Source organism: Xiphophorus hellerii, chromosome 9 (genome assembly GCF_003331165.1).
Source record: "Xiphophorus hellerii strain 12219 chromosome 9, Xiphophorus_hellerii-4.1, whole genome shotgun sequence".
Classification (NCBI taxonomy): domain Eukaryota; kingdom Metazoa; phylum Chordata; class Actinopteri; order Cyprinodontiformes; family Poeciliidae; genus Xiphophorus; species Xiphophorus hellerii.
The window spans coordinates 17,796,256-17,817,840 of record NC_045680.1 but is presented as its reverse complement, the minus strand read 5'-3'; the positions used below and the strand labels follow the sequence as shown (position 1 = coordinate 17,817,840).

Below are 21,585 nucleotides of genomic sequence, written 5' to 3'. Positions count from 1 at the left end.
TTAATACATTCCAGTCTGAATATACCGGTTAATGTGTTGCACAGCAGAAAGGTTCAAACAGGAGCCACACAACAACCCGTACTCATAAGTTACACACTGCCCTTACAGAAAAGCTTCACATGTAGATAATTAAGATAAACTTAATATTTATACCCGCTTTATCCCAACGTAGCTCAGAAAACAAAAACAAACATAATAAATCATACATTCCCTAAAAGGATTCTGTGTTTCATTGTTTGGCCACAGAGTCAATACAATATACTGCAAAAAAATAAAATTAAAATAAAATATAAAACAGAGAGTTTCATCATCATCATTGGCCTAAACGGAACAATGTAAACCTAAGCCAAATTACTGCAGTTAAACTAAAGACTGATTACTGATTTAAAGATTATTTCAAGTTTCAATGACCAAATCACCAGTTTTTACTCCAAGTGGTGTCACAGAAGCTGCTCGGTTCATTCATCAAACATTTTACTCCAAATTACAGTCAAATGTTTGACTCCAGCTGGCTGAGACAACGGCGGAGCAATCCCGTCACAGAATCTCTCTGAGTTTGCCAACAAGAAGACATTTTACAGACTGCGTCTGAAGAAAGAAAGCAGTCATTTAGAAAACACAAGTTGTAGTCATTGAAACAGTCAGTGTCTTAAGACTTGTCTTCTAAAATGTGTTTGTAGAACCGTTCACACTGACTGGCACCCCTGGTAAAGCTGAGAGAACGCTAACCTTTCATTTAGCCCAACTTACACAGTAGGAAATATTTAGAATATTGAGAAATAATTATTTTTTACTAAACTCACTGTTGCCACATGTGCTGCTCATATCCCCCCTTTTGGCACCTGTGCAATCTCTCCAGGTCATCCACAGTTTTGGGTCAGCTCTTAAGTTTTCTTCTCCTCAGCTCACCAAACAGGTTTTTCCCGTAGGATTAAGGCCTGTGGAGTGAGTTGGATCTGCCTGGTCATCCGTATCTGTTTAGATTTGAACATGTAGTTTCCACCATTACCATGTGGGAAGCAACCTAACGAGGTTCCCACAAACTACAATTGTTTTGTCACGCTGGGAATGGGAAACTAAGTACTCCAAAAATGTTAAATGATGTCCCTCTGATCAACTTTAACTCACACAGTCCAAGGAGGATGGAAATAATTGAAACCAAATCAATTTTGTTTTAACAAAATGAGTCTTTTGACCCCCAACACCAACAGTGTTATGCAAAGGTTTCCAAATATATTGACCTAGTTCCCAAATTACCAGTAAATGTCTTTTCCTTGCTGTTGTCCAGACTTCAAAAATGTTGCTCTTTGCTTTCTTTACCTCCCTTCCCATCCTCTTCACCAAGCATACTGGTAAAATAAACTTAGATCGTTTACTGCAACCTTAATTTAAGTTTTTAATTATTGTTGTTGGGAAGCTATGCACATCTGTCTTCACTAACCAACATGTTTTTCAGTGTTTCCCATTTTGAAGAGTCATATTTAAATGTCAGGGAAACGGGGAAAAAACTGCTTCTGTTGCAATGTGGGATAAATCAGCTTAAATTAAACGATAGATTTTCTAAAAAAAAAAAATGCTCAGAGTGAATTTATACTTCACCAATAACAGCCTAATTTAAGTTGAGCCTTTCCCCCATCTTCATTAGGGGTGCTATAAAGTGTGCAGGCCACTACAGTTCAAGTGTGTGTGAAGGGCGTGTAACACTTGAACTACACTGGACCCTTTTCAGCCAGAGTTATTGACCTGTTTGAGTTTAGGGATCTGTTAGCATCTCACATCAGGTTCTAATGTTTGCTTAAAATGGACAAAAAGAGCAATAAATACTATGGCTGTAGAGGTGCTCTCTTCCTCTGCAATCATTTACTGCATGGGCGTGACCGGCGTGGCAGTAAACGGTTACTGGTTGTCAAACTGGTCCTTCATGTACGCAATCAGTCCGTCCTTTTCCTGCAGACGTGGCAGCCAGGACATCTCTGCCACAGTAAAGAGAGAAAAAACACAGTCTTGTGTTTTCTCCTTTCCCCCCCCCCCCTAAAATCGCTTCTCCTTCAGAAGTGAGGCACTTTCGGTGTGAGACCAACCACAGTGTTATGCTTGCATTTCTGTCCTCTGCTCACAATATGTGATGAAGACCTTCCCCCTCCCCCTTCATCCGTCTTTTTTTCTGTCCCCTTAGCGCTTTTGTCTGTCCTTTCTCCTCCCCGCCGTCTTGAGGCTCCAACTGGACCTCCTGAAGCCACCGCAGAGTCAGCTTATGCCCTGCTGGGGTTGGCGGGCGGCTTGCCTTCGTAGCCGTACAGGAAAGTGGCAGTGATGACCAAAACTGCCCCGAGGAAGAACACACTGTGGAAACGAAACAATGAGCTCCGGAAACAATAAGAAAAACATCCATATATACAAAAAAAAATACAGGTTCTTCTACCTTGAGGGGTCAAAGTCCTGTAGCAGGAAGTAGGATATAAGAGTGGACAGGATGATGGAGAGTGACGTAGCAAAACCTTTTAGGATGTTGTCCGCATACTTGATGACCGCTGCTATGACCAGACCACCCAGCGCCTGGAGAAACAACAAACACACAGGCGCAGATGGACAAAGGCATGACCTGAAGGGGCCCGAAGAGCCGCTTTCAGCAGAACTGGATGGGCTGGTAGGGAAATGACATCAGACCCCGTGGTAGTGGAGGAGGAGTTACCTGCAGGGCTACGACTGTCCAGGTGATTGTGTTGTATCCCTGAAACATTCCAGACTCTCTCACCCGCTCCCCGTCGTATGCTAGCATGCCAAAGAGGCCAAACACAAGACCGAACATTCCTGGAAGGAGAAACACACACACACACAAATAAAACGGGATAACCCAAACAGAACAAAACAAAACACACAAGCTGCTAAAACAGCATAAATACAGCAATCCACATTTCATGTGAATGTGGTAGATCTGCTCTAATTGGTTGCTTCTGACCCCTTTTCTTATCTTTAGCGCCCCTAGTGTTCAACTTGTAGTGGGATTTTTTTCTAAATGTAAAATTTTAAAATAATTGTAGTATCCGCTGAGGAGGACTCTCACAATAATCTAATGTAACTGACCTAAATGGTTTTAAAAATTCTGAATAAATTGCGCAGTTGAACAGGTTTGTCTGGTGCAAGACTCAGTTTAACATGTCTGCAAATCAAAACATATTTATCAATGGTTGCAATAATCCCCAGCACACCATCTTCAACAAATATTACAGAAGTGTATGAAAACAGAAGCACAGATTGGGAGAACAACTTTTTTAAGGGAAACTGTGAAGAAGATGTGTGAAGAATTTAATTAAGATTTTATAAAGAAAATTACAAATTCCTAAAAAGTAGAGTTTAAGACAGAAGATAAACTGCATCGGGTTCAGACAACAACAAAAAACATGCTGAAAACCAGAAAAATCAGGAAAAACAAGTCTTTTTATGGGGAATTTTCAAAGTAAAGCTCTGTACGTTGTAGCGCCCCCTACTGTTGCATGCTTTCCAAATTGGTAAGTCACCAGCTCAGGATAAAGGATCCAGTTTGAGAAGACAGCTTATCTGATGGTCTGCTGCAATGTTTGTCCGAATAATTCAGCTAGCTAGCAACAGTGTGTTTGCGCAGACTTAATTTTCAAATAACACATCATAAAACAGTTTCTCTAAAAAAAGAAAGTTAAAGTCACATTTTATTCAGACTTAATTTTTGGCCTTCACAGTTTTAGCAGTGCTGTAATTTATAGTTCAAGAGTTTTAAACTCTAGAATTGGGTTAGCCTAATGACTAATGCCACCTCCTGATGGAAAGAAGCTAATTTAAATTGCCTTAAGGTTTGAGTAATGTCTCAAGTCTCTTTTAGCAGTTTAGGCTTTTGTCTGAGTTTTAAAGAAGAGAATGATGTAAAAAAAAATAAAAAATTGCAATTTTTATATCGTACCTGAAGTGTTGATGGCTTCTTAAAGCTCGTAAGTCTATAGATCGTAAACAAGATTTGCCCTTAGAGAGAACTGAATTATGTTTAGCATAGCTTAGCTTGAGTCAAAATAAGTAGGTTAGCTTTAACAGCCTTAAAACAGAAGAAGTCGGCTCTCAAATGTTTAACACAGGTGAAAAAGCTTTGAGCTTGCAGGAGGAGTCACAGGAGACCGAGTACATGCCTCACATGTTCCAAGGTAAAAATAAACCCAAACAGGAACATTTGTCTTAACAGAAATTCACAGGAGGGAGAGAAAACCCAGCTGCCTCTGTTCTCACTTTGGAAACACCATAACACGCAACGCCACGCAGTAACGCCCCAATCTAACATCTCTGTTGACCACTGACCGAGCTGGATGTTGCGGACCCACACGCTCTGTTTGCTCTCCTTCAGGATCTTCTCAAAGTAGACGCCGGCAAAGCCGCTGGAGCAGCACGCCACCAGGACCGCCGTGACCCCGACGAACTGGGAGCCTGCGGAGCGGGCCTCCTTCTCTGGGGCCGCCGCAGACTCGGAGGGCCACTGTGAGCAAAAACAGAAGACACTTTGGTTTTCCACATCAGTTTAATAAGTTAATAATAGGAGCACTGAGAACCCATGTCAAAGTGGGTCAAACGTGTGGCTTTGCATCTGAGATGATGTTCACTTCAGCATTAGCTTAAAAAATGTTCAAACCTTTCAAGTGGATGGATGAAGAGCAGGAGTTTTATTATTTGCTATGATACCAAACTGGGCTGCTATTAATTTATTGCAGGGTTTGTAAATAATTGAAAACTACACCGTGGAAATTTGTAGAAAAAAAAGATCATCCTAAGGAAAACACAAAAAACATATCCACATGTAATCTAAAGCTTTTATTAAAGTTTCCTACTTTGAATACCAGAAGCAGACGGATTCACTCACTGCTTGGTCCGTCAGCTTGCAGTCCAACTTCTCTAAGTAACAGAGTCAGCCCGAGTACGCCTTATGTTCATCTCAGATAAACTTCTGTTTTCATTTTAATTTTGCAAGCCGACAAGTCGAGCTGACAGATTTGCAGATGGTAGAGAATGACCTTGTTTTCTGACGGTAAGTGAAAAAAATAGAACGAAAAACCCACCAATGCAAATAATCATGTATTAAATTTAACTGGTCGACTTTTAGTAACACCTTGCCAATAAGAAGAGAGAAGAGAAGACTTAAACAACCCTGAATGAGTCATAACTCTGCTTTTTGGATCAACTATGATATCACATATATATAACACGATATTTTTAAAAAAAAAGGCTCAAACTCTACTCATTTATATTCACAGTCAGGTCTGTAGATTTATAACACTAGGTGTCTGAAATCCATATGCTGGCATCTTCACGGTTTTGCTGAGTTGTGAGAAAATTGTTCTTGTGCTCTTTGTGCTGCCGTAAGCTGGAAAAAAGGTGGCAACACACAAAAAGGGAAAGGATGAGCTGTGGTGGTGCAGAGAGATGAAATAAAAAGGAATTTGTTTAATAGACCGACAGCTTTGGTTTAGATACAAATATTATTTGCTTGAATTGCAGGATTAGATGTAAAATCCAGACAGTTGCAATAAAAAGCGACAACACGGAGAGAAACTGAAAGCAAGACAGTTGCTCTGTTTAGTGTTTTCTTTTTCCTTCTCTGAATCTGGAATCTGCTGCCAAGTGCAAACAGAGTAAAACCTTGAAGCGAAGAGACAGATTACAGCCAAAATAGTTCTCTCTTAAGGTCTAGAGATTTAGAAAGGATGTTAAAAACTGAAATATTATCAGTAGACAATGACACAAAAATATTTATCCTGTATTTTTAATCAAATATCAGTAGATTTAAGCACCACGGTCTTGAAACGTGTTCGGTTGATTATTACTTTGTTGCTACAGTGGGTCCAGGTGGAGCCACATTTGTATAAGAAATGTATTTGTTGGCTGATATGCATGATTCTGCTAGTAATTCTTGAGTTTTTTGGGTTTTTTTAAATCATCGGATTGGGTTGCAATTTTAAGCAGCAAAACATTTTGGCAATTCAAAATTTCTCATTTTAACAAGCAGGGGAGAAACAACCACTTCCTGGAAGCACCTTGTTATTCTGCTCACACACTGCTGTAGGACACCATCCTGTTCTTAAAGTGTCCCATTTGAAGAACAGGACACCATCCTGTTCTTAAAGTGTCCCATTTGAAGAACAGGACACCATCCTGTTCTTAGAACAGGACACCATCCTGTTCTTCAAACAGGAAGCTTGAAGAACATTATACCATCCTGTTCTTCAAATGCTTCACCCAGTATTTGTCACAAATCAGCCATCTTGGTTGTGTTGATAGCTTAAGGGTGTTTGGCTCCAATAACAACAAAACCCTGTTATTCAAGTGACAAAGAGGAAGGATCAGATACTCATGTCTGCTGCTCATATCACAAATGCATTTTTCTTATGAATTCGACACTTTTAAAAGGAAATAAATAGCTATAAGATGCATTGCCAGTAAGCATTGTTATGTCAAAGCAAAACACAAAGACAGAGGACATTTTCATTTACTTTTTGCAATTGATTTAGTTACATTTGTTTTGGCCGGTGGCACAATAATACTTCCAGCTCTGAAATTTCAGAGCTATCGCTCCAAAACTAGTAGAGATAGAACAACAAAGTCACTGCCTAGCTTTATCTCTGACATCTTAAACTGAAGCAATATCATTCCTGTTCATTCGAACAAACTAAAACCAAACAATGTACCTCACCTGCACAAGAGCCACTCCGGCCATCAGGATCAGCAAGGAGAGCCACTGGTAGACCCCCAGCCTGCGGCCAAGCATGGAAACAGAGAACAGGGCCGTGGTCAGGATCTTCAGCTGGTACGTCACCTGAGGTAAAAAAAACAAAAAGAAAAGAAAGAGGGAAATGTTTTTAATTTCAAAGCACAGATTCGTCAGTCACTCCCATGGTCCTCTGGGCGTACCTGATATGTGGCGGCGTCCAGGTTGGACAGGGCGACGTACAGCAGGTTGTTCTGCAGCGTGTAGATCCCCGAGGGGATGGCCAGCTTCAGCGTCTCCACGGGTTTATGGAGGATTTCCTGACGCAGGATGCTGTTCAGAGCTCGCATGCTGTAACCTGCAGCAGAGCAGGGAGAGCCATTAAAATGCCTTTATGCTGGGATAGAGTAAAAGAGGCAAGTGGTGTTTGTTTGCCCTCAGATGAGTCCAGCAACAATGAAAGCAAAGGTTGGTGAAGCCTGAGTCTTTCCGAATTGTTTTTAATTGTTTGTGGACGTCAAGGTTAAACTTGGTGTATGTTTGGTCTAAAAGTTAAAAGATTTAGAAGTTTATTAAAAGTCTTAACCTAATTCAGACGAGAATGACAAGCTGGGAAAAAGCTAGGTTCAGACTAGGGAGCTCTCGATTGCTGACAGCGTCTTTAACAGATGAGCTCCTCAATCACACATGTTGCTGCACGTTGACATCTACCATGCACACCTGCGTGAGGAAATTCTGTTTTCTTTACAAATAGAGACATTCTGTCACGTCTGTGTTATGACGGAAACTGAGTTCACTTCAAATCGGGGCCTGCAGCAGCTCTGGTTGGAGGTTATGAATCCTGCTTAACGGCTGACATTTTCTTTTTTTTATGCAAACCAAAAAATTCATTTTTTGGGACAACGAGTAACTCTCTGGTTGTCGGTGGAAAGATCGCACATCTCGCAATTCTAACAACATCCAGGCAGTATAATGAGAATGTTATGTTATGCATTTTCAAGTCTTCAATAAACAAAAATACACATATTTTCCAAACATTGTTACAACCAAAATGTCACCAGTTCAAAAAGGATTCAGTGCAAAAACACAAAATTTTACCAAGTACTTTTGGTCTAATTTCTAGAGCAAATATCTTAATACACTTGAAACAAGACAAAACCAACTTACAGGAAATATAGGCTTGCTTTAAGTAAACAACTCCTTAATATTGACGAAAAAGTACTTGTTATAAGTGAAATAATCTATCTGTGAAACTAGTACTTTTTCATCTGTCTAGGGCCCCAGAAAGGCTGCAACATCGGCACTGCGTGACACTAATTGATGTCAGAACAGGTTCCAGTAACACCAGGTCGATTTGGTTCCAAAATCAAGAACTACCTAGGACCCTAAACATCCTGGAAGGACCAGCACTTCCACGCTGGTGAAGCCCTCTGAATGCCCCACCCGGTCCACTCACTGTGCTCCTTGAAAACGAGCAGCACACAGGCGAGGATCTTCATGACCTCAGCCACCACCACAGCCGAGGACGCCAGGTACCGCGGGCCCTCGGCCTGGAGGGTCCGGGAGTACCGCATCGTGAGCACCAGCGAGGTGGTCTGGAATACCAGCACGCCCAGGGAGAGGTACTTCAGCCGGGCTGAAGCCATGGTGGGAACCTGATGAAAACCGGACAATCAGACTGACGTGGAGGAAGACGTGGAACCAGAGACAGGTGAGCAACAGACAGGTGAGCTCACCTTTTCTTTACCGTCAGCCCCTCAGGTTCCCCTCAGCATGAAGAGGATTCCTCTGCTTGAAGTTTTTACCTCAGTTCGGTTCGGATTGTCTCTCTGAGGCAGACAGAGTGGAGGATAATCCCAGCTGTCAAAACAGCAGCTCCTCTCCCGTCCGTCCGTCCCTTTAAGTCCGGTGGGTCTCCTCCCGGCTCTCCGCACCGACCGTCGGGAAGCTCGGAGCCATTACGGTTCAACCACGCTTCAGAAGAGACGCACACAATCCGCAGAAAAGCGCTTTACTGGAGGAATCTCATGCCTCTGAAGGTCCTGGATCACTTCCTTGTTCACATCTCTTCCTTGTTTTTTCCTTAACGGCTGACTGCTGCATATTGCGCCACCTGCTGGTTCAAGTCTAAATGTGTGGACGAATAATCCGTAAAGTGGGGATATTTAGGAAATACTAACACACACTATTTCCATCCATGCTTTCTAAATTCTCCCTAGGTGTGGGGGTGTGTGTGTGTGTGTGGGGGTGGGTGTGTGTGTGTGTTTGGGGGGGGGGGGGGGGGGGGGGGTGCATGGTTGTTTGTCCTGTCTGAAAATTCAGTTTCACAGACGGCGCTAATTCTTTGCAAAGGCATAAAGAAACAAAAATTGTTTAAGTTTAAGAAGCAAATTTGTAAGTTAGGGAGGGAATCACAAGTTAAAATGTGCAAATTCAGAACTACTAGAAAAAAGTATTGTGTATCAGTAAGTGGAGTCATACCGTGGAATAATTTGAATATTGAACTAGACAATGTCCAAAAATTATTGTCATAAATATATGATTATTGCTGGATATGATATATAACATTGCTATTCAATTTTTGGTATTTTTGTTGTTAAAACTAGTTTTTTGTGCAATTTAAAGAAATAATGATTATTCATCCACTTTTGTAATTGAAATTAAATAAATACTATGTTGATGTGTTAACTATTAAATGTAGTTAACTTGGTTGTAGATGTATGGATTGTGCATGTAATAAATGTAATATTATATAGGTGGATAAGGAGTGGGAATATTGTTAAATCTATTGTTTATTTTCATTTAGTCACAGTATCAAGAACACACTACATATTTAATATGTTATTAAATACACATATTGACTCTATTCAACTTCTGAAGGGAACTGGATGTTTTAGGAGCTTCAGAGAAAAGTAGGTACAGTTGAAATCAGAAGTTTGCATCCACATTTACATACATAAATCTCTGACTAATTCTTTCTCTCATTTTCCCCTGTGCACATTTCTTCTGTTTTTTGTTGTTGTTGTGTTTTTCCCACCCGAAAAAAAGAATTTAATATGAGACAAAGACAATCTAAGGTAAATTTGAAAACTGTTTCGCATTGAAAAGGTTTTCAAACATAAACAGGTTCTATATGGACATTATGAAACCTTGTTTCAGTTTTTTTTGTAGATATTTCAATGTCAACTTACTGGTGAACTTTGGATTACTGTCCTGCTGCATTACCCAAGTTTGTTTGCGCTTAAGGTCACGAACGGACGGCCAGATGTCTCCTCCAGGATTTTCTGGCAGAGAGCAGAACTCATGGTTCTGAAGCGGCATAGCAGCACCAGAACATCACAATACCACCATCATGTTTTTTTTCCCCCTGAAACTTGATGGTTTCAGGAACATCTAGTTTTACTCCAGATGTAACAAGATGCACACTTTCCTAAAAGTTCCACTTTTGTGTCACTAGTGCACAGAATATTTTCTCAAAATAATTGGGGGTCATCAAGATGTTTGTTTTTTGTTTTTTTTTGCAAATGTGTGACAGTACTTTATATTCTTTTTGCCCAGCAGATTTTCACCCTGGAACTCTCCTACTTTTGCCCTGTCTCTTTCTTACTGTTGAAACATGAACTCTGACCTTAGCTGAGTAACGGCCTTTTGTGCTTTACTTTTTTTGGGGGTTCTTTTATGAACCTTCTGCATGAGTCATTAATGCGCTCCTGCAGTAATTTTTTCTCCATTTGTACATGATGGCTTTCACTCAGTCCCATTTCAACATTATAACCTTTTTTCAGTCTCATATGCCAAAGAAATGTTTTTAACAGGTTCAAATTCAATTCAAAAACACATTATTTTAGCATGTTGTGTTGCTTTTTGAGACCTTGTAGCCTACTTCATGTTTCAGACAGGTTCCACATTATTCAAGTCTTTCAGGTTCTACAGGTGTGACAGTAATCAGGTCTGAGTGCAGGTAGTGATATTAAACAAAATCTGTCTCAAAATGGTGCTTAATCACAATTCATGATTAAACAAGGCGTAAGATGAGTGATGCTTTTTTTCCCCTTAAATGAATTGATCACCTGGACGCTGTCTTAGTATTTTATTTTGGTTGTTGATGTGAGCCATTTTAAGTCACACTTTCCGTCACACGTTTAGGGAACAACAGCAAATTATGTATTTTTTCTCCTTCTACTTTATAATTACGCACTACTTTGTGTTGGTGTGTCACATAAAATCCCAATAAAAGTGGGAATGTGAATACTTTTGCGATAGGCTATAAAATGTAAGAATATTTCAGTTTAGATGAGAAAAATGGGCAAACATGCAGAAGTCTATGAAGATCAGGGTTTTATTTAAGTAAACACATTTGGTTTATTATTGTTTTTTTGAACAGATTACCTCCTGAATCGACGTTGGTTCTACTTTTAACAAACATGGTGACAACTACTTCATACTGCATGGATAACATAGGCTATTTGGTTAACATAAAAAAAAAAGGTAAACATACAAAAAACATTTTATATACAGAACACAGACAGCCTTGAATAGGTACCAGATGATTATGACTATGAAAAATACAGACTGACATCTCATCGTACAGTACATGGGTTTGTGAAACTAAAGAGACTGTGTACAGAAACGAAGGTAAAGGTCAGGAATATTGATCAGCTCGACCTCACTGACGGTGATTCGACGTTTCAGCTGGTGCAGGATGTAAGCGCTCCATCTCTTACCGTTGAGCAGAAGCAAAACTTTTAAAAGCAACAAATATATGTACACAGTGAGCATGTTTGGCGTAACGAAACACAATTTGGTCTCCCACTCTTTTTTGAAAATAATCAACAATTTTATGATTGTCTGTGAATACAGAGCAGAAACAATACTCACCATCCGCTTTGAGACAGAGGACAAGAAAGAACAACAACAAAAAGAAACATCTTTCACTGCTTGTGGTCAGACTTGGCTATGAATCATGACAAACATTGATTGTAGATAAACAAATCTTATACATTTTTGGAAGACAACTGCTTATAGAGGCAGTTTAACGGTAAAAACATATACCTTTGTAACATTCAAAATCATTCAGGAAGTGCAGATATTTATATAAAAAAACAGGCACTTTAAGAAGACAAACACCACATTTAGCTCAACTAAAACAAGCAGAAATTGCTTTAAGTGTATGTACATTTCTTCTTACAGAATAATAACAATGGAGACGGCAACGGCGGACAAAACCAACACAAACGGCTTTAAAGCAACAGAATGAATCCCTCCGATACTTCTTAAGAGTGGAAACGGACAAAACATAAATATCTCAACACCTGTTTTACTGTAAATCCCCATTTAAAGAACTGCCTGACATAATCGATGTACTTGAACAGACAGAAAATGTAAAACCATCATACAACAAAAGGTAAAAACCTAGCCATTGGCACAATAAACAGGAATAAAAAAAAAAAAAAAAACAACAAAAAAGAGGAACCACAAGCGGGTTTTTTTTTTAGTTAATGAAAGCATCAGCTGATTGAGATTCGTTAAATTAAAAATTTAGAGTGAACGGTGTCAACCAGAAATTAGTATCGGCAAGTTTATAACACTGAAGAACACATAAAGGTAGCATCTAGCGAACAGATTTAACAGACTTTTTCAGAATAGAGATAGAGTGTCAGTGTCGAGGATTTCTGATGAACAGTCTCATTTTTCTGTTATTTAAGCAAGAAGAGCTGAACTTCTTCTGGTCGACAATTTTTCTTCGTGATCCCTCGGGAATCGCAGAACCAGTTCGCGATGCACCTGGATGGCGTAGCAGTGGTTATTATTGTTCAAATTTGGTTCCAAATGAACAGGAAAAGTCTTGGCTGATGAATGTAAATATATGGAAAAGTTTTTAGAGCCAAGCTTCTGCTCCAGAGAATGTGATTTTAGCTGAAAGTACCAAATTACACTATACAAACTATATACTGTTTTCTTAGTTGGAAACAGAAGGGGAGGTGGGTGACTAGGATTTTAGAGAACAGAGAGTGTATGAGAAAGACACTGGGTGTGTGTTTATGTGTTGAACCAAAGAGTCAGTCTGTTTCTGCTCTCCTCTGGCGCCTTCATGCGAACACCTGCATGTTTCCGAGCTGAGGTTGCTGCGCAGGCGGCTGCATCTGCTGCGACGGCGGCTGCATCTGCGCCTGCTCTGGAATGTGTGTGTGGCGTGACGATGGCAGTGCGTGGTGGGAGTTCCCCAGCGGGGTGGGGCTGGTGGTGACGTCGGACCAGTCCGAGTTAGAGTGTGGAGAGGAGGAGGACCAGGGGTCCGGGGATTCGGGGGAGGGGGTGAGGTATGGGTGCTCGTTCTGCGGGTGGGTGGAGCGGCCCGGGGTGGTGCCCTCTGACCCAGCGGGGACATGGCTGTGCTGGGAGGGAGGGGTAGGGTATTTATCCACCGGGCTTTGCATGGGCGTGTAAGGCGGCAGCGGTCGAGACTGGCCCTCTATCCCGTTGGAGTGTCTGATGTTGTGAGGATGCTGCAGGTTTTGGGAGGGCACCGCCACATTCATCTGGTCCGGGTAGATCATCCCCGGGCTGCAGCGGACATGTCCCGGTACCGGCTGGGTGTGACACAGACTCTGGTTCTGGCCCTGGCTCTGGTTGACTTGTACCTGCCCTGATTGGGGCTGCTTCAGCATGGCCTGGCCCGTTCCCGTGGGAACCATCTGAAAGGTGACGATGGGGGGCAGCGGCTCCCTGATCATGGTGACGTTCATGGGGGTCATCATGGCGCCCTGGCCGTGGCTCATGCCGGGGTGAGCTCCTCTCATGGTGTGCGGGAGGAGACCGAACATGTGACCGTTGTAGCCGTGCTTGGCCACTCCCCCCCAGCCCTGCTGCTGCCCCAGCATGTGGCTGACCGGGGGCAGCATTGCTCTGGAGGTGGGACTGCTCAGGAGGGGAGGAGAGTTGGCGGTGTTGGAGCCTGCGGCGGAAACGTCGCCTGCGTAGGAGTGAGGCGACTCCAGGGAGTCGACAGGCGACATGGTGACTGAGCTCTCCGAAGGAAGTCCTCCTGCTGCCTTTACACCGTTAGTGCTGCCTCCACCTGCACCTCCTCCGCCTCCTCCACCTGCCGCAACCAGACCCGGACCCTCTCCTCCAGTAGGTTTCTTCCTTCTCTTTACTTTCATGTCTTTAAGCTCCTTTGGCCCCCCGCCGACTCCCCCGGCCTTCGCCCCAGCTCCTCTGCTTCTGCTCTTCTTACCTTGGGGTCCGGGCCGCATGCCGATGAAGCCTCCACCGTTTGCCCCACACATCACAGAGTTTCCACCTCCACCCATGTGGTTGGGACCGTTGTGTGGGCTGTGAACCAGGTTGTACTGGTCCAGCAGGCGGACTATGTCATGGTGCATGCGCTCTTGAGCTGTGTCGCGGGGCAGCCGGTCCAGGTGATCGGTGATGTCGCGGTTGGAGTAGTGATCGAGAAGAACTTGAGCCGCCTCAAAGCTGCCTTCTCGTGCTGCGAGGAACAAGGGGGTCTCCTCCTGAAACAAACACCGCATGCAGCCTGTTAATTTATGTCAGGCTGTGATGATCCAACAGAAACACTCCTCAATATTTATACAGTAACAAATGTGTAGTAACAAGCGCATCACATGACGATAGATATATTTATCTGTCAGGAAAAAACTGCTTTTAAAACACTTATTGGACATAACACACACAAAATATAACTATAATAACAACATACCTTATTGTCTTGCATGTCGCGGTTGGCTCCATTCTTCAGAAGCACAAGAGTAGCCTCCACATTGTTAACTGCAGCTGCCCAGTGCAAAGCAGATTTACCTAAACGTTGATAAAAAAAAAATTGTTAAATAGACGTTATTTTTTCAGATGACATTTAAAATCAGATCTCCATTTCTACTCTGCTTTTTAAAAATTCAGCCAAAATATGAACAATATGACTCAAAAAGGTGTGTAAATGTTTATATTTTCCTGGTTCTTCTGAGATTTCTGTAGTGAAGTCCTTGACTCCTGATTTCAGCAGCATGCTTAAATTTTTTTAGCTTAGACGTCCTGTCTAACAGGGTGGCTGCAGGTAGCTTGTTCTGCTGCATTCCAGTTGCACTCAGAATTGGCCACTCGTTGCATCGACAGTAACAAGATGTGGTGGAGCCTCTTAAAAATGGCGTAATCCCTCTGAAGTCGCATTTTGGTTGATGAACCTAATGTTGCTCGCCCTGCTCACATACCAACAACCACATTATCATTTGTTGTCCTACCGTGGTCATCTACAGCATTGATGTCGGCGTGGCAGTGGATCAGCTCTTCTACCATGCCCTCCACAGCGAGCCGTGCTGCCAGGACCAGCGGCGTCGTACCGTCGTTCATCCTGGCGTCCAATTCTGTAGCGCGGTTACGGATCAGAATCTGGAAAAACAAACATAACAATACGTGAAGAGAACAAACCTGGGGAAATTTGTCTTGGACTATACAAAGCTGATACCACAATTAAATACACTACAACGACACTGCAATTAATAGCATGATACATTAAAATGAGCTTGATCATTTCCATTCTGATGATTAATATTTTTTTGAAGGGAAATTTTATTTTAAGAGACTTCGTAATTCATTTTTTATGGTTTCAGTTCATTTCCATTTTATTTGTTACTTTTGGCTGCGTTTTATTTTGGATATATTCCAGTTCCTGTGTTACGTGTTCCTTATAAAATTAAAGTTTACTGGACTTTGAGAGGGCGAACTTGCATTATTACACAATTATTATATACAGTATATTACTTGAAAATGGTCACAAAACAACCTGATCATTTATTGCAATAATTTCTGCGATAAATAATACATTTGTTATCATGACAGACCTAATGACTGTCTTGTACTGTCATTCTTCACTTTTGTGTTGACTTGCAAATACTTTTCCACATTACAAACACTGCAGTGTGTTTTATTGGGATATTTTGTGACAAGATCAGTGCATGTATTTGTGTCGAGTCCCCTACTATATCTAGAGAATATAATTAAAATTCAGTGAAACAAATTTCCTTCAGATCTCACTTAATTAGTAAAAAGAGTCCATCTGTTTCAGCAATTTTGAAGCTCTAAATCCAGCTATTAGAGCAACTAAAATAAACTGAATTTTGTGGTTGTAACGTCACAAAATCTAAAAAAGTTTTTGGCTTTTTCAGGACTTCTCGTCCTTCTCGTTCTCGTTTCAGGTAAATCAGGAAGCTGATTTACCTGAAAGACTCCTTGTGCGTCGGCTGCCACGGCGGCGTGAAGTGGCGTTCTGCCCATGTTGTCATGAGCGTTGGGATCCGCTCCGGCGTCCAGCAGTCTCTTGGCAGCGTCGGCCCGAGCGTAGCGGGCGGCCAGGTGGAGAGCGGTTTCGCCTGTGCGGTCAGTCTGAGCCATCAGATTCGCGCCCTGAGCGATCAGATCTGAAATGACACTCGGTCCCGGTTCATCTCCTCCGCTCTCTTCTTCCTCGTCTCCATGCAGGCTGCAGTCCGGACCTCCACCGTTACGCAGGGACGCCACCATCAGAGGGGTGAAGCCATCTGAGTGAGGAAAGAGGAACATTAAGAACTAAATGCACTTGCTCATACTTCAGCTTGTAAAATGATAGAAAAAGCGCCGTCTCACCAGGTCCCTTGACATTAACGTCCAGACAGTCAGCATCTAAGTCAGCCTGGGGAGGAGTGAGAGTGATGTCTGCAGCTTTGTGATGCTGCAGGGTCCATTCTCTACGGTCGATACCTCCATCCATTGGGATGGAAAGCAGAGGCTTGTCTTCAGTCTGGAAAAAAAATATAAAGTTTGAAACAAAACCCACACCTTAACCATCCACGACCCATTACATAAGAGTCATCATCTACATACTCTTGGCTTTTTGGATGGAGTTTCATCATCGAGCCATCTCTGACTCTGACCTCCATCAACCATGCTTCCATCATGGGTCTTGAAATTCCTAACACAAGATGAAAACATATTTTATAATAAATCAGCAATGCTGTTACTGAAATGAATCACAAGTTTCTTATATCTTGGGGTTCACTTGTAGTTGATGTGAATATTGACTCACTTCATGTCAAAGTCGTCCTGTCCAACAGGCTCTCTCCTCTTGTCATTTTTAGTGGCCAGGAAGCCATCGGGGAGCCACAGAACTCCATGTTTATGTTTCTTCTTGGCTGCCAGCATCCCCAGCACCAGAATCAGCAGAACGATGAGAGCAGCAACTCCAATCAGGTACAGTAATGGTGGGGGGGGCTTTTCTATTGGAGCACCTGTTTTTAAGAGGAAGGTAGATATAGTTGTAATTTTTAATCATCCAGTTCAGGATAATCAGAGATATGATTAAAGGAGTTATGTTACTCCTCTCATAAAATGAGGAAGTGAAGACACTTTACTAAAAAAGAACAGAAAATGTGAGATGTAGAGAAGCAAAAACACATTCCAGAGAAAGTGTTGTTTATCAAAAGAGAAACTGTTCAATCATATTGCACATGTGTGATGGTAGATCTACTTACTCTTAACAGACACTAGTGGGTAAGGCAGGTCGGCCTTGATGTGAGCCGCTGCAATAAAGGAGGCGGCTATAGAAGTGTTGGAGAAGCAGTTGGAGGTGGAGCTCTTGGAGCATTCACGGTTATCGATGTTCAGGTGCACCACAGAGCTGCATCAACAAAGGTCAAAACACCAAACTAGTCAGCAATAAAATATCAACTGATTATTTTAACCCATTGATTAGGGAACTACAAAGTTCCTACACACCGTTGAACTTTTACACTGTCATGTAAAAGTTCAACAGTTTTCCAGACTGAACTTTTCACAGCTCTCCTTGACATCCATTCAGAAACATAAAGCGAATCATTTATGGCAGATAACTCCACAGAAGGAAGTATGTGAGGAAGTTAAGGAGGGAAAGAAAAAGAAAATTATACAATGAAGGAAATATTGTGGGAATAAGGAGGAAAGCCTATGAGATTAGAAGGACCTCATAGACAAAAACATAGGAGGAAGGAACAAAGTAGGCAAGCAATTGCAAATATAGGAGGATGGAAGTAAGGGCACAGGAAAGCATAGTGGAAAGAGCACATAAGTAAGGATACAAAGAAGGGAGGAAAAATAGAAGGAAGGATAGATGATAACATTTACACAAAGGGAGAAGAAATTCTGGGAAAAAAACAAACATATTTCTCCAAAGTTGTTTTTTCTTTTTTTTATTTAACCAGACGTTGTACTGAAAATAAATTCTGTATTTTTCTGTTATTGCCAGACTGAGCAGAAACCCCAAATAGTGGCATTTCCCATTATAAGCCACTCTTACCCAATAACCTCTCTGGCCAGCTCCCGCTTCCTTCTGCTTTGGTCAGTCTGTCTCTGCTCTCCATAGTAAGGGTACACCATCGGCTCCTTGTTCTCGTCCAGCATCACCCGCACGTTGGTGTGGAGCAGGGCTCCCAGCGAGCGCAGAAAACCCCTCAGATCTCCCAGCAGCTCCTTTGGCTGCAGTAGGACCACAATAACCAGCTTGCCTTCCGCCAAATCAGCCGGTACGTTGTTAGAGCAGTCCAGTCCGTCCCATCCACAGGCCTCTGTGTAGCAGCTATTGTCACAGATCCCATTTCCAAAGTGGTCTTTGCAGTACATGTCATACCTTAAAAACACATGGAATGTTTTTTTTTAATTGCTTTAAATAATTTTTGTGTTTTTTATAGATCATCAAGAGAAAAAGGAGGAGAGTGACATACTTGCATGGGCTTGTGTGGACCTCCATGCATTCAAAGCTGTCAAAGAGACAACCAAGGTTGTCACACTCCTTGTCACACTGTCCGTTCTTAAAGAGATCCCAGCAGGGAACACTGGCTGTGCAGTTGATCCACGGCTGCAGCCAGCTGAGCGAGCAATCGCCTCCATCCCACTGGCATTCATGGTTGTTGCATTGCTCGTCACACACGTTATCCCCTAGTCGTACCTCACACTGTACGTAAGGGCATCTCAGAGGCCCAGGCACTTTGTTCTCACAGAATCGTCCGAAGAAGTTGTCGGGACACCGGCAGCTGTGCTGAAACGGGTTGGACGGGTCTTTGACACAGACTCCTCCGTTCTGGCAGGGCACTGAGCACATCTGCTCCTTCTCACAGTGTGACCCGCTGAAGCCCGGCTGGCACTGGCAATAAAGTTGTCCTACTGGTGACTTCATGCAGCGGCCGCCGTTTTGGCAGCTCAGTCTTGCACAGTTGAAATCCTCTATTTCACCACAGCTGAATCCAGAAAAGCCCTGTGAAACACAGTGTTACCGCTGAGTTATTATACTGATATTTCATAGGCTCAGAAAGCACCGAATAAGCTTGTAGATTATTTTCCAATGATTGCCACTAGCTGGTCCTACAAAAGAGATTCTACTTTACCTGAGCCATGGTTTAGTCCTCTGAAGCAAGCATGAAAATATAGAGGCAGCAAGAAGTTAGGGTAGACAAACAAAAGTTGTTAGTAAAAAGAGAGAGAATGACAAATAGACGCAAAAGAAAAGAAAATAGCTGACAGCATTGTCACCTTTAGCCTGAACTCATGATACACAAACAGAAAGTAGTAGTGTTGCTAGGGCTGAAACTATTATTCAGATTAATGGTGATGAATCGATTACTGAAAAATTCATCAAGTAAATTAATAGATTAATCATTAACTGAAGAATATAGACTCTAAAAAAGGCCATTTGCTGAAAGAACACACTTAAAGCAATAATTACATCAAAACTGTCCAAAAATGTATACATTTTAAAACTGACATAAATATACATTTGTCTGTAAATATGTTCTACCCAAAACTCCGCAAGTGACGTAGTTTTAGCTTCACCTGGTTCAAATTTTGCTCAATAAATCTATTAAATATTTTTTGTAATCCAACTATTATCAGTTCATCCAATATCAGTAATCAACAGATCAGCTCTACACTGTATGAGAAAGACCTGAGTTTTTCACATGCTGACATTTTAGGCAGTTAAAATTGTTTAATTGCATGTTTAATATACTTCTAATATTGTACACAAAAGGCTTAAGCGGTAAAATGAAAAATCTGCAGAATATACCAATTTTTTATCCAATGAATTGTGAGAATAGTCAATAGGATGATCGATAACTAAAATAATCAGTTGCAGCCCTAAATGTTACATGAATGCAGGGTTCCTTTGATGAGGAGAAAACAGTGGTTAGAAATAATTATTTAAAGTTAAAAGACCATTTTTCTGTTGCCACCTTAAATACTTTATAGACAAAGCAAGCTAAAATGCACCAGTGCAAACTTTTAAGTACAGAGTAAAGATACTTATCTTAAGTTAGCTATGAAACAGATTTTAATATAGAATTTTTAGAATTCATGCAGAAATACTAAGGAAATAATAAAAAACCTTTTTGGTTTCTTAAAACAGAAAACTTTGAATTGTATTCAGTTAAATAAATTAGTTTACGAGCATTGAAAATTTGTAATATTTATATCGCACAATGATGGAAATAAAAGCAAAATTAAGAATGACTTACAGGGGGACATGTGCAGGTGTAGCCGTGTACTGAGCTCATGTTCATGGTGCAAACGCCGCCGTTACGGCACGGCTGCGACACACACAGATCCACCATCGATTCACAATGGCGACCTAAAGGAACGAGGAGGAAGAAACAGACCCACGAGAAGGTTAAGAAATAATCAGCAACAAAAGGCAGAAAGGTCAATAGGGACTTGCGTGATGCTCTCACACCAACAACAGAAAATCGCTCTACTTGTGTACCACCAGTTTGAGCAGGTAAGATGCACGTACCTGTGTATCCAAGGCGACAGAGACACTGATAATCATTGACCAGCTCGATGCAGTCGAGGGTGCCAGCAGGACTGCAGGGTCCAGACTGGCATTCATTGACGTCGCCCTCGCAGTGTTCCCCAACGAACCCTGGAGGACAGGAGCAGGTGTAACGGCCCACGCCGTCAACACACTGTCCTCCGTTTCTGCAGCGCGGCTCAGAAGAGCCTGGGCTGGGGGCGCAGTCATCCTGGTTCACCTCACATTGGACTCCTGCAGAACAGCAAAAAGATCTTACTTCACACATGCACCATGTAAAGCAAATCTTTCAGAGAGGATTTTACACGAACTTCATGCCATCTGTACAGCCGAAATGTAAGAGTCAAAGCTCCAGACACCAGAAGAGGGTGGTGTGGTTGAACTTTTCTCCCATCACTTTCACTTTCTAATGAGACTAAAACTAAAGTGTTTGGAAAAGATCTTTTTTAGCCTGAGAAATGTATGAAACCTTCTGATTTAAAAAAAAATTAATTCCCCTGCTCCTTATCCTGGGATTTAGCAAAAATAAATAATTTAGCTAATCCAAACAGACCTAAAACAATCAAGCAGGGTTTAGACCTACCATGTGTTCCTGGTGGGCAGATGCATGTAAAGCGGTTGATGAGGTTGATACATCTTCCTCCGTTGAGGCAGGGCTTAGAGTGACATTCGTCAACGTCATACTCACAGTTCACTCCTTGGAAGCCTGATTTACACTGGATACAATGAAATGAGGTTAATTTATTTATTAATTTATTTTTCACCCAACAACCACTTTCAGAGATGTGCAGAGAAAAAAAAAAGAGGTATATACTCACTACACATTCGTATGTGCCCTGATAATCCTTGCACGTAGCGCCATTTCTACAGGGATTCGACTGGCACTCGTCCACCATCTCCTCACAGTAGCTGCCAGTGTATCCTGACTGGCACTTGCACTGATGGGAGTTCCCCACATTAACACAGTGACCCGCATTCTTACATACATGCTCCACTGCCAAACCTGCAGTAATGTAGACAAGGACAGAAATGTTTAGAATAT

The 21,585-nt window shown here is 41.9% G+C and overlaps 2 protein-coding genes across 2 annotated transcripts in view; both read right to left on the bottom strand.

Moving 5' to 3' along the window:
• Window positions 1-2,025: 2,025 nt before the first annotated feature.
• Window positions 2,026-8,799, bottom strand: slc35a3a (solute carrier family 35 member A3a). The gene is made up of 8 exons (XM_032571872.1): window positions 8,455-8,799; window positions 8,175-8,373; window positions 6,922-7,076; window positions 6,704-6,826; window positions 4,321-4,495; window positions 2,693-2,811; window positions 2,423-2,556; window positions 2,026-2,343 (listed from the first exon to the last, which is right to left on the bottom strand). The coding sequence occupies exons 2-8, from the start codon at window positions 8,362-8,364 to the stop codon at window positions 2,253-2,255; spliced, it is 987 nt and encodes a 328-aa protein (XP_032427763.1). The 5' UTR covers window positions 8,365-8,373; window positions 8,455-8,799; the 3' UTR covers window positions 2,026-2,252.
• A 2,240-nt stretch (window positions 8,800-11,039) lies between these two features.
• Window positions 11,040-21,585, bottom strand: part of notch2 (notch receptor 2) — a 52,087-nt gene continuing 41,541 nt past the window's right edge. The window contains exons 22-35 of the mRNA XM_032571869.1: window positions 21,362-21,546; window positions 21,127-21,259; window positions 20,526-20,777; window positions 20,251-20,363; window positions 18,466-18,995; window positions 18,042-18,371; window positions 17,242-17,387; window positions 16,797-16,998; window positions 16,595-16,682; window positions 16,358-16,511; window positions 15,953-16,272; window positions 14,977-15,124; window positions 14,442-14,539; window positions 11,040-14,235 (exon numbers count right to left, since the gene is read on the bottom strand). Of these exons, the coding sequence (XP_032427760.1) occupies window positions 12,808-14,235; window positions 14,442-14,539; window positions 14,977-15,124; window positions 15,953-16,272; window positions 16,358-16,511; window positions 16,595-16,682; window positions 16,797-16,998; window positions 17,242-17,387; window positions 18,042-18,371; window positions 18,466-18,995; window positions 20,251-20,363; window positions 20,526-20,777; window positions 21,127-21,259; window positions 21,362-21,546 (4,127 nt within the window). The 3' untranslated portion in view covers window positions 11,040-12,807. The remainder of the gene's footprint in view (window positions 14,236-14,441; window positions 14,540-14,976; window positions 15,125-15,952; window positions 16,273-16,357; window positions 16,512-16,594; window positions 16,683-16,796; window positions 16,999-17,241; window positions 17,388-18,041; window positions 18,372-18,465; window positions 18,996-20,250; window positions 20,364-20,525; window positions 20,778-21,126; window positions 21,260-21,361; window positions 21,547-21,585) is intronic.

What these genes read in the sequence shown, in the direction of transcription:
- slc35a3a (XM_032571872.1), bottom strand. Translation starts at nt 8,364, where the DNA reads ATGGCTTCAGCCCGGCTGAAGTACCTCTCCCTGGGCGTGCTGGTATTC. An exon ending in TGGACGCCGCCACATATCAG is followed by an intron (nt 6,827 to 6,921) that starts GTACGCCCAGAG and finishes TTTTTACCTCAG; the next exon opens with GTGACGTACCAGCTGAAGAT. An exon ending in CCGGAGTGGCTCTTGTGCAG is followed by an intron (nt 4,496 to 6,703) that starts GTGAGGTACATT and finishes TTTTGCTCACAG; the next exon opens with TGGCCCTCCGAGTCTGCGGC.